Raw genomic sequence first — 16,767 nt, 5'->3', positions numbered from 1 at the left:
TATAAATATAAATTTCCATATGATTTATTGTTGTTCCTTGTACATAAGAAACAGTAATATACAAACTTACACTGCTTTAGAATGTAAAATGGATAAAAATGTGTACAAAAAAAGCACATTCCTAGAAAAAGGTATTGGTAAATAGTAAAAACTTGGGGTGGGGGGGAACAAGCGAAAAACAAATCAAAAACAAAACAAAAACCCCAACAGTTCTTCAATTCAGTGTGCAAACGTTTTATAAAAATAGAAATACTAACTCTACAGGCAGTATTTCCTGATAAATTATTTAAATAGCATATCTACACAATCTGAGATCTATTCCAAAGGCAATGAGAAAATAATTTATAAAAATAAAGCAATGGTATATAAGATAGAAAAAAACATAACTTTCAGAAAATGTATTTAACATTTCAATGCTATTTCCTTATTGGGAATACTTTTCTGCAAAGAGTTTTTATACTATGTACAACATTGACTTTTTTTTTTTTTAAGGTACTACAGTAGCTTTAAGTTTGTAAGACACTTAAACTCTTTCTGCTTGATCCAAAAATTCTTTACTCAGTCACACAACAAATGAGGTAATATTTGTATATAAGTTTCACCTTTGTTTTTTTTTTTTCCCTCTTTTGGAAAAATGAAAAAGTGTAGATGCTTTTCTTCTCCCTGGAAATAGGCACAAGGGGTGGGGTCCAACAGTATGAAAGGCCTCATGGCTTTCTTGGAAAGTTACAAACACTAGCAAATGGGCAACTGATTCCACTTGAAAAGACAAAGAAAAAAATCCCCAATCATTCACTCTGAGCACAAAGCAAAGAGCAGCTTGCTCTGATTTTCCTCGTGCCGTTCTTGGGGGATGTGCTGATAAATCTCCACTACCTGCCATCAAACGCTTTCCACGTGAAACCTTGATTCCAGGTAGGACAGAGTTAATAAATAATCTGTATTTACAATCTTACAGTCATGAAGACTCCTAACAAAGATGATCCAGATAGTCATTACGCTTCTTCCTGTTCCATGAATAGTCTGTCAGACAGATCCTTCAGAGTAAGTAAAAAATAAATAGTTTATATTGTAAAGTGTTTGTAAAAAAAAAAAAACAAAAACAACAAAACAAAAAACAACACACAACAAAGAACTATAGTCTAAAAGAGTTGGAGAACTCCATGATATTCAGGAAGAGAAGAGAAAAGGAATGTTTTAGTTGAGAATTTTGTGCCTTTCTAACCATAAAAACAAGCCTGGCTGCCTGTCCCTTGGGAGGCAGCCTGGTACTGAGATGGTAGGTTTTCTTATTTTCCTGCTACATCTGCACAAGCTACATCTCTAATAAAACCGAGACGTTCATGGTCACCAGGCAGTGGCAGCCAGCACGGCCTTACACTGGTTTAATTCTGACTCGTATTTTGGTCACGGCAGGTGGTGGGTAAGGGCTGGGGATCCAGGAGGGAGTCCAGAAGCCAGTCTTTCCCTCCCTTCCCTGCTTCTATCTAAGTGCCTATGTACGCGGGTTAATCAGCCAACACTGGTCAGCATCATGAAATCCAGCAAGAGTCTTTCAATCCCCTGAAAATGATTTAGTACCGAACATGTAACAGCTCCTCCATCTTGGCTTCATACAATCATCTCTTGGGGACATGCCCTCCCCTTAGGGCTTTGGCCCCTAATCCCCCTCTTTCCAAGGGAGGAGGTCAAGGGTGGTTGTTTGCTAATCGTAGTGAGTCCTCCCTTCTCTCACAAGCCTAAAAACGCTATGGAGTCCACTGCTCAGAGATGGCTTCACGACAGCATTCCACCCTGACACACACAGGGTAGAGCAGCCACCTGGCTGCTGACGCAGTGGACGCTTTTGCTTTTTGAAAAGCAAACCAATGTACTTGTTTATGTCCTGGGAAGATTCTCTTCGCATTCAAGAGGCTGCATGCTGAGTCCGATTTGGAAAATGGCATTTTCTCGAGGCAAGTCCCATATCCTAGGAGTCCACAATGACACGCAAGCAGAGAAAAGGCGGGGAGGAGTGATCCTAGGGGTTTTCTTAAGCCTGTGGTTCCAGAAGGTGCAACACCAGCATTGGTTAGGATCAGTCTTTTGATCAACAGTTGGATGATTAGGAATCTGTTAAATAAACACAAACAGATAAGCCAATTCACTCATGAAGCCACTAGGGTTAACAGTTAACAAATGACCCTTAGTACACCTCTACTTTTATAGTGACAAAAGCTTAATGTACGATTGTCAACGTATTAAATGTTGACGTGCTTGATGTAGCATGATCTTCCAGAGTCTACACTAGGCATTCTACGGCCTTCAAAGTTGAGGGAGTGTTGCTTTAAAAATTCAGACTCCAAGATGACATCGTAACTTAAATCTTGAGTATAATGCATCACCTCTTATTACTGATCGATCCTGGTAGGCATCAGGCCTTGGCACAGTACACAGTAAACACTTATTCTGAGGTAGGCCCAGTGTTGGACTCAAGGATCAAGTAACCAGAGAGAAAGACAACGAAGGTTACTTGTGATAACTGAGCACACCAATATGAAGGCATATACCCTCTCCATCCTTAAGCCCAGGGGAAGGCCCTCTTGTGCTGTAATGTTGGGAATACAACTAAATAAGCGTGTAAGACACGGTAACGGTAAATTTGAAAGTAGTATTCACGGGGTCCAAACTGTATACAACTCGTCTATGGTTTATCTTTCTACTGGAAATGAGAGCAGAGACTCCTAAACAAATTGATGATGTTAACAAGAAGTCCCGCTTTCACAAGGCACAGTCCACAGGCCTTGTATTGATCATGGTCTTCAGCAGCAACATAGAAATAACCCAGTCTCTACAATAGTCTAGCAAACAGATGCTCCCACAATTGGCATGCTTGATACTAGTCTTAATTAGAGATGTCAACTGAGTGTTCCCTGGATGTTGCTCCTACCTCTGCATTCGTATTTCAGGTCGGAGAAGAACACCATTTCTTGAGAGAAGACAAACAGCCCCAGTCTACCTCCAGCATAGGTTTTGTCGTAGATGGGTCCTGAGTCAGCCATGATTTTCTTCCCTTCGTACATCACCACCCTATAGGGACGAGAAACTCTCATTAGTGACACTTCTGATTTCTGGCCTCCTCCTCCTTCCCCATCTGTGTGTGACTACGTGAAATATAATCAGCACGATCTTACCTAATGAAACCCGTCTTTGGCCGGTGGCTGAGACGCCATCTGTAGGCAGTGAAATCTTTCCAGCCTATGTGACGAGGGTCATGCCACAGAGTGCGCACCTGAAGGAAAAGGAAAAAGTTGAAACACGGCTCCATCAAGATTTCTATTTCACTCTAAAGGAAAGAGTACTTGAAGGGTACCAGACGGGCCTAAATTAGAGGGCTGTAATGTTGGATTTTTTCCAAGGCCTTTCATTTGATGTGTGCCCTTGAATGTACATATGAAGCAGAAAGAGGAAGGAAAGTTTTGTTTCCAGAGGCTGAATGGTCTTTGGATTTGAAGCTAACTCTAGGTTACAGGGAGCTCTCCTCTCAGATGCTATGAGGTTTTTACAAAGCAGAAGTTAATGCTGTTGGTGCTAGAGGCTGGGAACTAAGACCGCCCCCCACCCCTAGGGGAAGTCTGGACCAAAGCACAGCATCCATGGTGCTAGTCAAGCACCTTCCTCGGGGCCTTGTTCTCACCTGGCCGGGGGTGTTTCCTGTGTGCCACAGGGCGTTCCGCAGGTGCTCGCCCGGCCCTGTCGTGGAGTTCACCACTTTCACAGAAAGGCCCGAGTATCCCTGAGCCCTGGTCGGGTTGGTGTCCCAGTAGGATTGGGTGACTTGCTTCCACATCACCACGTAGAAGCGGCTGCTGGACTGGTAGCCAAACACAAAGCCAGCGTAGTCGTCGTCCCGCTCGGTGTTGATGAAGAAGGTACCACTGAAGTCCACCGCGTTGAACTCATCGTAACCTGGAAAACGAGGCCAGACCCGGGTTAACGGCCGCAGCCCTTCAGAAGCTCCTGTGTCACGTTCCCAGACCTCCTGAGTACCTCCGGGAGAATGTCAGTGCCAGGTCTGACATGGGCTTCTCTCCCGTGTGTGCACTAGTCTCTGGTGTGGACCACTCCCTACTCACCCACAGCAAGTCCTGGATCGCAGTTGACGGTCTGGACGAGTTCTTTACCCTGATGGCGCACCACCCAGTTAGGGTCATTCTGGGATGTCCCTTTGGGATCCAGAGGAATCATCTGGAAGCGGCGGAAATCGGTCTCGCTGATATCGATGTTTTCGGGACAGATGTCATCGATGTCTGGCACGTTGTCATGGTCAAAATCATCTTTGCAAGCATCCCCTCGACCATCACCTAGGGTCAAAAAGGCAAGAGTTCAGTGGAATTCTGAAATATCGCTGGTGTCAGAAATTCACTATCTTGTCTAAGTTGGCAGATAGTCTTCTCATCCTCTCAATTATCCATTTAGTTTTGCTTTTGTTGTCTCCATCCAGAGAGCCACAGTGTTAGTCCCTTAAAGTGACTCCACTGACTCACCGTCAGAATCCTTCTGGTCCGGGTTGGGCACGAGTCTGCAGTTGTCCCTATCATCAGGAATGCCGTCATTGTCATCATCATGGTCACAGGCATCTCCCTTGCCATCCTTGTCATGGTCAGCCTGGTTGGCATTGGGCACATAGGGACAGTTGTCGAGGTTGTTCTGGTGGCCATCTTCGTCAATATCCTGATTGTTGTCACAGGTGTCTCCTATGCGGTCTGAGTCAGAGTCGAGCTAAAAGACAGAAGCAGATGGCAAATTGAAGTAGAAATCATTACTGTTAAAGATGACTTCTAGAAGATTCTCCCCAGTTTGATATGGCATGGCCAGTGGGGTTTCAGGTCTGTAGGCTACTGCCAGAAGAGTAAACTCTTCCAGGAGATTAAGTGATATTAAAGAAGTAAAATTTATGGTAAGACCCAAACTCCACCAACAGTGGCCCCTCGATGCTGTTTGCTCAGCAAAGCTACCCCAGAGCAGTCTCACTTTCATGTGCTGGCCCCAAAGCTCTTCATGCTATTGCTTTTTGTTTTACAGGACCTTGTAAAAATAAGCATGAAGAAGAAAAAGGTGGATTTATCATTTCTGTAATCTTATAATATTTTCTTTTTTAAAAAGCTGGATTCTGGGGGTGCCTGGGTGGCTCAGTCGGTTAAGGGTCCAACTTCAGCTCAGGTCATGATCTCATAGTTCATGGGTTCAAGCCCCACACTGGGCTCTGTGCTGCCAGCTCAGAGCCTGGAGTCTGCTTCAGATTCTGTCTCTCTCTCTCTCTGTCCCTCCCCCACTTGCTCTCTGTCTCTGTCTCTCAAAATAAAAAATAAAGACATTCAAAAAAATAAAAAGCTGGATTCTGGAGTGCATGGGTGGCTCAGTTCACTGAGTGCATGGTTCATGGGACAGAGTTTCTCACTGGATTCTACTGACAGCACAAAGCCTGCTTGGGATTCTCTCTTTCCCACTCTGTCCCTCCCCTGCTTGTGCTCTCTCTCAAAATAAATAAACTTAAAAAAAAAAGCTAATTTTCAAGTTTCTACAACAAAGCATTTTAGGAAATAAATGCCTTAACTGCCATCACTAGAAATTGATGGCCAATTACACATAAAAAATACTTGGGCATGAAACCTGTCCTGGCTCATGTCTACTTGTAGCACTCTCTCACACAGGTAGAAAATGATCTGTCATTCTTCAAAATTATTTGGCATTACAAACAGGAATTTCTAGAGGTTTTGCAAGTATTTTTAGTATGGGGTTTTCTTACAGGCAGATTATATCCTTAGCCATGAAAATGGTCATTAATTTAAGAATATCATCTTCCATCTCAGTCTTAGAAACGGTTAATGTTACGTGGGTAGTCAGGTTTCTGCTTTATGTAATTTATGCTGCCACTGGTAGATCACATGGAGTAAGTCATGTAGACCTTCTAGAAGACCAGAGGGAAGTTACAAGAGGGTCACACTGAAGGTCTCTGGGACTCTGCAAGCAGCTCTCATCAGGCAACCTGTGCACATGAAAGTACTGCAAGTGGGCTCTGAGATCTCTAAGAGCCATGGGCAGGAAAGAGTTAGAACTCTCTTTCAGTGCTCTTTTCTTAGGAGCCTAGCAGGAGCCATTCCAGAATGCTCCTGGGAGATTCTACAAGGGGTCCACCTACCTGATCTGGATTGTGTTCCAGGGGGCAGTTGTCACATTGATCTCCGACCCCGTCCATATCCGTGTCCCTCTGATCCACATTGTAGACATACTGGCAGTTGTCTCGTTCATTGAGAATACCTGCAGGGAACGGGTGATCAGTAAGAGCCAGAATCGCTAGCCTCTGATGTTTCAACGAACCACACCCCAACAGCTGGGACTGGAGAGAAGTAAGGTGGCCACTGAGAGCCATCACCCCCACCTACAGGCCTGCAGCTTACCATCGCCGTCAATGTCTGCCGCACAGGCATCTCCTTCCCCGTTGTTGTCCGTGTCAGCCTGATCTGGGTTGTGGTTGTAGGGGCAGTTGTCACAGCGGTCTCCCACGTCATCTCGGTCATAGTCGTACTGGGCTGGGTTATAGTGGAATGGACAGTTGTCCTGCAAAGAAAGGGCACCTTTTATACCATCCGTGCAGCCGTCTCCAGCCTCAAACCATACACGTTATGTAACACTGCAAAGATCTGGAACGTTTTCTACTTAAAGATCACTGTGGAAGTTAAGAGCCTTGGGATCATGAATGAAAAATGGGTTCTTGTTGGTTACATGTTAGTGAAATAGACACTGTCCCAGTTCTTAGTAGGCCTGAAATCAATTGTCCTGCAAGTCAGGTACGACTGTGCAGTATACCTGGGGAACGGAGTGTCACTGTTTATTACATTGTCATTTCTTGCTCAAATGGGTGTGGGATAGGGTCAGGATGAAAAACCAAAACCCTCATTTAAATACTTTCTTGGTAACTCTAGGCATTGCAACTACCAGTGAACGACTATTACTCTCTAAGTACATGTTTCGTTGATTTTTCCTAGTACATGTCCTGTAGTCTCATTGAATCCTAAGTAGAAGAGGTGAAGGAGGACTGGGAAGCATCCTTACCCTGTCATCTGGGATTTTATCATTGTCATCGTCGTCATCACAGGCGTCACCAATTCCGTCCTTGTCATAGTCTTCCTGTCCAGAGTTGGGAAGGTTGGGGCAATTATCCTGGAAAGAGAGAATGCACATGTCAGCTGCAGCCATGTGCCCATTGTTCAGCTTGTGCACGGGGCAGCGCACCCACACACGGCAGACCGAGATTGAATCGAATGCTGCGCTCCCTGACGGTATATTTTTTAACAGGAAGACAAGAAATTAAGCATTCTCCTGGGGGCATATATCATTGTATAAATGCTCTGTGCTTTATGCATGTGGGGAATGCAAGTCCCACTCCACTGGGTCTGGGAGAAAATCACCAGCTCTGGAGCACACCGGCCACAAGGCCCTGCCCTATGCACGTACTTGGCACCAAGTGACTTAATGTTAAGAATTTGTGCTGTTCTGTCTTTGTGTAATTTCATCTTTCAGTTTCGTTTTAGAACTTCAGGCATTTAAAACCGCATGGCCTCTTCTGTGGATCAGGGGGAATGTGGCTTCTTTTGGGAGGTGTGCGATGGAAGCCAGCTGTACCTTTTTGCAGTGGTAGGTGGCATTGGCCACGCACACCAGGTCCTCGTTGGGCCAGCCGTCCAGGTCCGTGTCCTCGCCGCAGATGATGCCGTTGCCCGCATAGCCAGGCTTGCACTCACAGCGGTACATGGGGTCGCTGTAATGGCCCAGGTAGCTACACTTGGCATTCTTGTTGCAGTCGTGTGTCCCATCGGTGCAGGGGTTGCGGGGCTTGCACACCTGGGGGCGGCGGGGAGACAACATCCTGATGTGCATGTGGAACCTTCAAGAGGCCCCAGATCCCTCTCCTCTCCAAGTAGAGGCTCTCTGAGGAGGAGGAGTGTGGGGTACCCCTGTCCCTCTCCCCCCCTCACCATGGATGTACTAGACCCTCAGCTCACAACTTGTTCCACAGCAGCATTTTCAAAGGTGACAATTTCCCCCCTGCTGGCTTTACAGTAGATTATCCTGTCCTGTTGCTAAAACCTAGATTGGACCCTGATTCTTTGTAAAGGCTGTGAAATGCCATGCCTGCCCTTCCTAGCCCTTTCAGCCAAGGACACCCCCCACCCCGCTCTGGTTGTGTGGTCTCATCTACCTGTTTGTTGGCGGTGGCATATTCCACGCCCTGGCCGAAGGGCTGTGGGCCTGTGAAGCGCGGGGGGCAGGGCAGGCAGTTGTAGCCAGGGTCTGTGTTCTCACACCTGTGCTCCCCGTTGTGGTTGAAGCAGGCGTCAGGTACTTCTTTGCACTACGGGAAAAAAAGACAGTTTGCCTAGTGTTCAGGGAACACTGCCCTAGGTGACAGCTATGACAGTTGAGCTGTTTTCCTAGATCTAGGAACTCAGCCACCGCCACCTCACCTCATCAACATCTTCGCACTGGATGCCATTTCCACTGTAGCCGGGGGGGCAAGCACCACACTTCCAGCTGCCGTCACGGTAACTGGTACACTTGACACCAGCAAAGCAGGGATTGGACAGGCATCCGTCTGAGATGAGGGAGACAGGAGGCGGTTGGTGTAGGCGCATGATTGCCACGTGCCTCAAGCAACAATATGGTGTAAAACACTGCGGGGAACATGTAACTGTCCACTTGCTGAGGGGACTCCCACATGTCAGGTGGACAATGCAGTCCCAACACTCAGGGCCATCCCAGCAAGAATGCTCCCTGAATGCGGACCAGGGGTTTCAGTTACACGGAACACCCAGGGTGGCTTTCTCCGGGGCCACGCGACTCACCAATGGGACAGTCCTGCTTGTTGCAGATCTGGTTCTCCGTCGCATCACCAACACAGTCCTTGCCTCCAAACTGGGGGGTGGGGTTGTTGCAGAGCCGGCTGCGTGTCTGCACCCCTCCGCCACAGGTGACAGAACAGATGTCCCACAGCGACCAGGGACCCCAGCCTCCATTGACTGCGAGACAGTGAACCACATGCCAACGTGAGGGTCAATTCATTTCCCCACACCTGTCCTCTCCTACAAGACCCTCCTCAGGTTGTCCATGAAAACCTCCCTCGCATGAAGACAGTGTTTGGGAAGAGGGCTGGTTTGAAATGGTTTTTCTGGTTTTTTCTTAAAAGAAGCTGCTGGGCCTGCAGGACTTTGCTTCTACTTGTTCCCTAGGAAGTAACCTTTCTCCCCTCTAGGGCCCGGCAAACGGGAGGCGGCAGGGGCCGGGCCTGCAGGGGTGCGGCACGCTCTCACTCACTGGGGCAGGCGTCTCTCCTGCAGGCTTTGGTCTCCCGAGCTTCGCCTTCACACGGTTTCCCATTCATCTGGGGGCTAGGAGAATTGCAGAGCCGGATCCTTGTGATCACACCATCACCGCATGTCACGGAGCAAGACGACCACGGTGACCAGTGGCTCCAGCCGCCATCCTGTTTAACTAAAATACAAAGTTGATGGTTACGGGGTGCTTACCATGGGTCAAGCTCTGTGCTAACTGCTTTAAATGCATTCCCTACATGAAATCCTTACAATAACCCTGTCAAGAGCTATTATCCCCAATATGCAGTTGAGGAAAGAGCCGCAGCGGGGGTAAGCTGTGTTCAGGGGAGCACAGGTAAACAGCTGGGGTTCAGAGTCAGACAGTCTAGAAACTGTACCCTTAACCTCTATGCTATGGGGTTGCCCTGGATGTGGACAAGGGTAAGTCGGCGCCCCACACTCCTCAGTGGCCCAGATGCTCACATCTCTTGTCACACTCCTGAATATGGCAGGTCCGCGTCTGGACGGAGGAGCCCTCGCAGCGGTTGTTGAGGCTATCGCAGGAGCGACCACGCTGCTGGATTCCGTTGCCACAGGTCACAGAGCAGGAGGTCCACTCAGACCATGGGGACCAGCCGTCATCCGCAGAGTCGCTGGCTGCAGAGGAAACGGGGTCATTTAGGGTGTGATCATCAAGACAAGCTGTTCTCTAGATAGTACTCCTCAGGACCTTCTTCCTTTGCCCCAGAGTCAAAGGCAAGGTGTTTCTTAGTCCAACAGCCAAAAGGTTTACCCCGTGTCATTACATGTATGGCACCGGGGTCAATGAATGCTGGCCAGGGTCAGCGTAGCCCAGCCTTCTCCCCACAGCGTAAGTTCGCCTATTCCCGTGGCCTCCTTTCTCAGCATTTCAAGGGACTGTCACGGTGCCAGGGTCGCGAACACGATCCCTGGAGGAGACTGCCTGTCCTGAGCTGTGGCCACTGTGTAGTGCATAGGCATAGGGGTGTGTGTGTGTAGGGTGAGTGCTACTTTCCTGCTTTATTTCCTAGCTGTGATGAGTCATTTTTATGACTTGTTCATACTACATTCAAGAATGCCTCAGCAAAGTGACCAACTTACACTGGCAACAAAAACCAGGGCAGAGGGTGCCTGCCATAGAACAATATGGCACCTGGGAGAAGCAAGCTCCCAGGGCCCTGAAACTGCAGTCATTCTTAGGCCTCCTCCTACCCCTGCAGATACAACGGATACAACTTTCAGACCCAATTAGATCCAATGCTTGTACTATACCCCGTCCATTTCTCTGATGAGCAGATTTTTCTTAACTTTAGGCCATAATGTTACACTCTAAAAGCAGCCAACTTAGAGCTAGGGCTCTACCAATTCATCTCTCCTTTCTTCAGAGCATCAAGTCAAAATTAATAAGCTCTACCAAGATCATTATCGCCAATACAGCAGCCAACCCGTCAGTTAACCAGATGCTGCAGCAAGAAACCCAATTAAAACACACAATGCAAATGGGGGTGGGGTTCTAGTGTTCTCTCCAGCAGTCCAGGGTTGCTGGACACTGGACCTGCTCACTAAGGAACGGTTATGCGGTTTTAAGAACTTACGCCAACACCGTGGGCAGCACTCTCCGTCGGGAACTGTGGCATTGGAGCACGGCATGATGGGGCAGGACACTTTTTTGCAGATGGTAACGGAGTTCTGCAAGGCAAAGGAGTGAAATGGGTTACTACGTGTATGGCAGACCCAAGTTTACATACTCTGACACTGCAAGATGAAACACGGTCCAGGCTGTTTCTTGCTACCGGGAGGACTTAATAGATCTGTCTGTCCTATTTGCAGCCACCATATTGTGGAGACCATTCTAGCGCTAGTTAGTTGTCACTCCGTGCCTTGGAGAGGTCTTTCTTAATTGCTACGTGGTGGTGGTGGTGACAACATGAAGAGTTTATCTGAAGGGAACCACTGATCATCAAGAGTCAAGTCTTCTCATCTGTGTCTAAAAATGAACTCAAAACTCAGCCAGGGCTTTTACATTTTAAAATGTTCTCTTTACAGAGAAGAGATCCATGAGCATTTCTCCCCCTTCACATACAGATCTGGTTTTATGTTGGAGGAGAATGGGCATCAGGTTGGCTCCTGAACCTAGCAATCCAGGATTTGTATTTCAGCTTGGCTTTGCTCTGTGAGTCAGGCAAACCCTCCAAGTTACCTGCCAGTGGCACTGGGGACAACTAGTGACACATACTGCAAGCAGTGCTATTTAAGCTAAGTAGACAGTTATATCCTAATGGTGTCAGGCTAAGAGACTTGAACCATCAGTACTGTATTAATCAAATCTCGGCATCATTGCTGAATACAAGTCAGGGGTTGGGCAAATAAAAGGAATGTTCCGACCAGGTTTCATTTACACGGCATTCAACACTTAGGCTTTGAACTAAACCAGGTCGATTACTCAGATGTCTTAGCAGATTTGTTCTTTTAGATACTTAGTCTGGGGTATAATTAAGACTTTGAAAAACTTTCTGAGAGTTTGAAGATTTTATAGATGTTTCAACTGCATCTCGAAAACAACCCACTTTGGTATCAGGCCACGGAGCAGTAAAAGAGTTTGTGTGGCCATCTGGTTATTTCCCTAGAGACTGGCTCCAAACACAGGCCATCAGTTTGTATGTCGGTCTGTAAGGATTGCCCACCTGACAGCGACACTCAGTGCAGCTATCAACAGTCCATTTCTCGTTATTCCTGTACTGGACTCCGTTGTGGTAGCAGAGGGGAGGCCTCCTCAGCTCATTGGCCAGCTCCTTGTTCTCTTCAGTCTAGAAGGGAGAGAAAGGGCATTAGTGTCCAACTTCATTTTCAGTCATTAGGGGTCATCTGGGATACACCTTTGGGTGCTCACGCTAAAGGGCTAGGGGGAGGGGCACTGACCACTTTGCGGATGCTGTCCTGAAGCGTTGTCACGATGGTGCGCAGGCCCCTCAGCTCCAGGACCATGCTGGACAGCTCATCGCAGGAGATGCCACAGATGGCTTGCAGATCCTTTGTCTTGTGGCCAATGTAGTTAGTGCGGATGGCAGGGCTGGAGCCGTTCACCACGTTGTTGTCGAGGGTGAGAAGGACATTGGTGGCTGCCAAGAAAGAGAGAAATACAATGAGGAAAGTAATGGAAGATCTTCACACAGATTGGAGTTCCTAGTTGTAAACACATGACCCCTGGGGTGAAGGACACAGGTGGAGGTGAGGCACATGTAAAAGTGACCTCAAAGGATCAGCTACACATCTCTTAACCAGGTCACCTGTGGTGATTTATGCACAACCACCATTACTTAAGAAGTTTCTCAGCTTGTTTTGGGTGGAATTCCCCAAATTTCCTCATACACCCCTCCCACCCTCCCTAGATAGAAGGGTACTCACAGCTGGAACAGCCTTTGTTCCTGAGGATGGCTTCTGGTGTGGTTCCGAAGACAAATCTCACATTCTGCAGCACCCCCTGGGGGCAGAGGACACACATTACTTGTAGAGTGGTGGAGGGGTGGGGGGAATGGGTGGGGGAGAGGGTTTATGCCAGGAAAACACACCAGAGAGGTTCTAAGAGTTTGAAAGAGCGCTCTTTCAAGATCACTATGTCAAAATAACACGACAACATAAACTGCCAAACAAATTCGGCACCGTCTTTGGGTCTCCTGCCAAGTCTTCAGTATTTTACAAGGAAGTCAGTTTTCAGCCCACTTGGGTACACAGGAAATGGAATCGGACACCAGAGACAGAAGTTATGACGACACTCTCCAGTGTCAGAGAGTTCGATCTGGGAGTTTCAAAGCCCGGGTTGCAAAGATCTAGACGTTTAAGTAAGGAAGAAGCTGCGGCAGCCAATAAGCACTATTTTAACCTTTTGAGAGCAGCTCCTGAGACTGGCTACATTCCCACGAGGAATCAAATGGCAAAGTGGTATTTACTGGGCGCAGAGTATCCATTACAAGCTACATTACGGTTGGTAGGATGCCTGTGAAATAAGCTCTATCGAGGAGAAGAGCATACGAAGTACCTAAGGCTTGAACAGGCAGTTCTAGGAAAACCACTCCTGGTTTCCATTAGTGGTTTACAGAGTGTGGTCCCCAGAACACCAGCATCAGCTTCACCTTGAACTTGTTACAAACGCAAATGATCAGGCCCCATCGCGGACACCTCGAATCGGAATCTGTGGGAGGAGGGTGCCGCAGCATGTGTCTTAAGAAGTGCTCCAGGTGTTTCTGATGCTCCCTGAAGTTTGAGAACCTTAGTCCCCAGGCAGTAGCTCCTGAACTGGAAACGCTGCCTCTCCTGCCTCTCCTGCGATAGCCCTCCTGACAGGTCAGCTGCCTAGCAGCTGAACCCAAGGACCAGGAACTGGAGAAGAGGCCTCACCTGGAAATTGTCATTGACGCCTCCTTTTGCGATGCGGAGCCTGGCAACGTTGGCCAGGTCCCTGGTGAAGATGCTCTGGATGGGGACATCCAGCTCGGCGTTCTCCATCTTCTCACAGTCGATGTACAGCTGGGCCCTGTCCTCCTGCACAAACAGGGTGATGCTCTTCCACTGGCCGGTCGCCAGGAGCGCTTCTTCCACCGACACCACGTGCTGCATGCCCTGCACGGTCAGGCTCAGGTCCAGGGTGCCCGCCTTGCCGTTGGAGACCACACTGAAGACCTGGCCAGAGTGGTCTTTCCGTTCTATGGCCAGCAGCGTGCCTCGGGTCTTCTTCATCTGCCTCAGGGAGGCCAAGAGAAGGAAGCCCTTCTCTGCCCGTACGGCATCCACCAGGTCTTGGAACTTGTCATCAGGCACAGGGGGGATCAGGTTGGCATCCTCGATGCGGAAAGCTGGGCTCGAAGAGTCCGGACCCTTCACCAGTCGGCGGCCAGAGCCCTTCCGGGCAGCGCCCGTGAGTTCAAAGATGTCGAACACGCTGTTGTCTCCCCCAGATTCTGTTCAACAGAGGACACACAGTGAGCCTTCCGGGCTGAGGCCAGGGATGGGGACAAGGGACAGGGTGAACATTCTGCGCAACCACTGAAAGCACTAAACAAACACCACGGTCAGAGGAAAACTGCGTTCTGATGTTCAATCAGGGCTCTGGGGGGAAAGAGCGAGCAGGGGAGAGCATGAGAGGAGGTGCACTGGGGTGACCAGCACCACCTCGTGCTCTCCTCTTCCAGACTCACCTGGAATACGGTTGGAGCCACATGCATGCAACAGAAACAGGACACTGAGTCCCCAGGCCAGCCCCATGGTGGAGCTGTTTGTGCCCAGCAGGGAGCCTGTAACAGGAAACACAGATCTTCAGAGACAGACAAGCGGGAGGGTGGGCAATGACTGGGGGCTGGGCTGGGGGCCAGGGCCCTGGGGGATCCCCCTTTGGCCCCACGTTTGCTGGAATGAGGGACAACACTATTTACTTTGGACAGGACATCAGGAAAAAAGAGAGTCAAGGGGAGGAGGCTATGGTTTTAAAGTCGGGGGGGCGGTGGCGTTGGGGCAAAGACCAACAACCTGGGGACTTTTCCTTGGAAAGTCGAGGGTGAACATTACCAGGAGGAGATGCAGTTTGGGGGTGCAGGGAGGCACGGGGAACTAGAGGTCTAGACGCCCGACAGAAAGGTGTGGGGGCACTCGAAGAATAAAAGAAAATCTTGGGAGGTGGGGAGAGTCCTGACGAGTAGGTTTGTGAACTCCAAGCGGGAAAGAATAGCCCTGCAGCCCTTCCACAAGAAAAGTCTCCCATCAGCTGGGAGGGAGGGACGGGGGTGGGGGGAAGGCGAAGAGTATGAAATCCGGGGTCCCCAACGGGCTGAAGCCTCGGAGCTCGAGGTATCTGGCCAGGGCAGCACACGGTCCTGAGCGGCCACCTAAGGACTCCTTACCTGTGTGCACACGGGTGCAGCGACCCGGGGTGGCGGCTAGGGCGCAGCGACAGACGGCGAGTCCCGGAGAGGCGCGGGGCGAGCGAGCGGGGCGCCCGGGGAGCCGGAGGCAGCGCAGGGAGGCTCGCAGGAGGCGGTAACCTGCGACCGGCTCGGGAGCAGTGGCTGGCCAGGCTGCGGAGAGACGCGCTTTTAAAGGGGCGCTCACATTCCTGGGGATTCCTCTGGCCAATGGGAGGCGGCGGGACAGGAAGCGGAGGGGCGGGGGCTAGCCAGTCTGTGCCACCCCCCCCGCCCCCCCCTCGCTGCCTGGCGCATAACTTTCCAGCTAGAGAGTGGAGGGGGGAGCCGGGGGTCGGGGCCGAGAAGCGGTGGAACTTCTCAGAAAAATAGGTGCCCGCCCACGCAGCCTTGGCGCACGCCCGCTCGGCACTTTGGCTCTGGGAGTCCAGTGTGAGCACCCCGAACGGCGACGGGTTTTTGGCCACCCCCAGACCCTTAGGGGGCGGGGGGGGGGAACGCTTTCATGCCGACGCGTCTCCTTGAATACCTGGGAGACGGCTGACAGTTGTGGACCGAGCCCCTTTGTAAAGCCACATGAGTCCGACGGGGTAAATGGGACCGAGAGAGAACCAGTCGTTAAAGAAGTTCCCTCTGGGGTATTTGGTGGCCCTCTTCCATCCACCCGGGGTGGGGGGCGGGGTGTGCGACCACGCGCCCGGCCTCGTCCGCCCTTCGCGCGCCCCACTCCGGGAGCCGGGTGCGGGGTGCGGCGGCCATCGGCCGAGTGAACGGGGCTCGCGTTCCCGCTGCCCGTCGGGGCGCTCTTTCTGCGGCTGCCTGGCGCCGAACGTCGCTTCTCGCCCGGGCTACGGCGCTCCCACGGCCGGCCGCTTGGGGGCGGCATGCGTATTCTGATAACGGAGACCCGCGAGGACAGCTTCTTTCTAGTCCGGAATGTTAAGGAAACTTACTCCTGTCCTCTTCCCTCAAGCCAAAACTGAAATTGTGTCTTGAAAAACAGTTTTTATGCCCACTCGTGCTTCTTAACGTGACTCCTGGTTGGAGGATTTGCGGCACCATCTGGCTCTGGGGTCTTAAACTGTTTACAGAACAGACCCAGAGAGTAATAAATTACCCTCTGCCTATCATTTTATTTCCCCTTTTCCATCCTCAACGTTCTTTTCATTTTTCAGCTTCTGAAACCGAGGTGTGGGTTACATTTCTGTGGGTGCACCAATTGCCATGAGCGCGGTTGCTTAATGCTTCTGTCATTGGAAGTCTGGTCTCCAAACCACTGTCTCAAGCCAGCATGACTCCAGCTGCCTGGAATTCCATTCATCTCTTAGGGCTGGGATGTCAGCGGCCACACTTCCCCTGCTGTGGTCCTGCGCTATCAGGCTGGCGCTGAGACACACAAGCAGGTAGCAGTCTCACCAAATAAGGAGCGGAGCCACAGGCTGGGGAAAGCCCTTTGGTTCACCTTCCTTCTGAGTCCCCAC

The 16,767-nt window shown here is 49.9% G+C and overlaps 1 protein-coding gene across 1 annotated transcript; it reads right to left on the bottom strand.

Moving 5' to 3' along the window:
• THBS1 (thrombospondin 1) lies at nt 1–15,415 on the bottom strand. Its single transcript, XM_039232836.1, has 22 exons — nt 15,266–15,415; nt 14,567–14,662; nt 13,770–14,329; nt 12,780–12,855; nt 12,294–12,493; nt 12,059–12,181; nt 10,970–11,063; nt 9,837–10,010; nt 9,355–9,531; nt 8,886–9,059; nt 8,508–8,635; nt 8,243–8,395; nt 7,666–7,884; nt 7,096–7,203; nt 6,441–6,600; nt 6,182–6,300; nt 4,527–4,761; nt 4,116–4,343; nt 3,677–3,948; nt 3,174–3,271; nt 2,930–3,069; nt 1–2,112 (listed from the first exon to the last, which is right to left on the bottom strand). Exons 2-22 carry the CDS (start codon nt 14,631–14,633, stop codon nt 2,105–2,107), a joined length of 3,513 nt encoding a protein of 1,170 aa, XP_039088767.1. The 5' UTR covers nt 14,634–14,662; nt 15,266–15,415; the 3' UTR covers nt 1–2,104.
• Between the last annotated feature and the right edge of the window lie 1,352 nt (nt 15,416–16,767).

Source organism: Hyaena hyaena, unplaced genomic scaffold (assembly GCF_003009895.1).
Source record: "Hyaena hyaena isolate Hyena2069 unplaced genomic scaffold, ASM300989v1 scaffold_70, whole genome shotgun sequence".
Classification (NCBI taxonomy): domain Eukaryota; kingdom Metazoa; phylum Chordata; class Mammalia; order Carnivora; family Hyaenidae; genus Hyaena; species Hyaena hyaena.
Note: the sequence above shows the minus strand (reverse complement) of the source record. Positions and strands in the feature narration are given on the sequence as shown.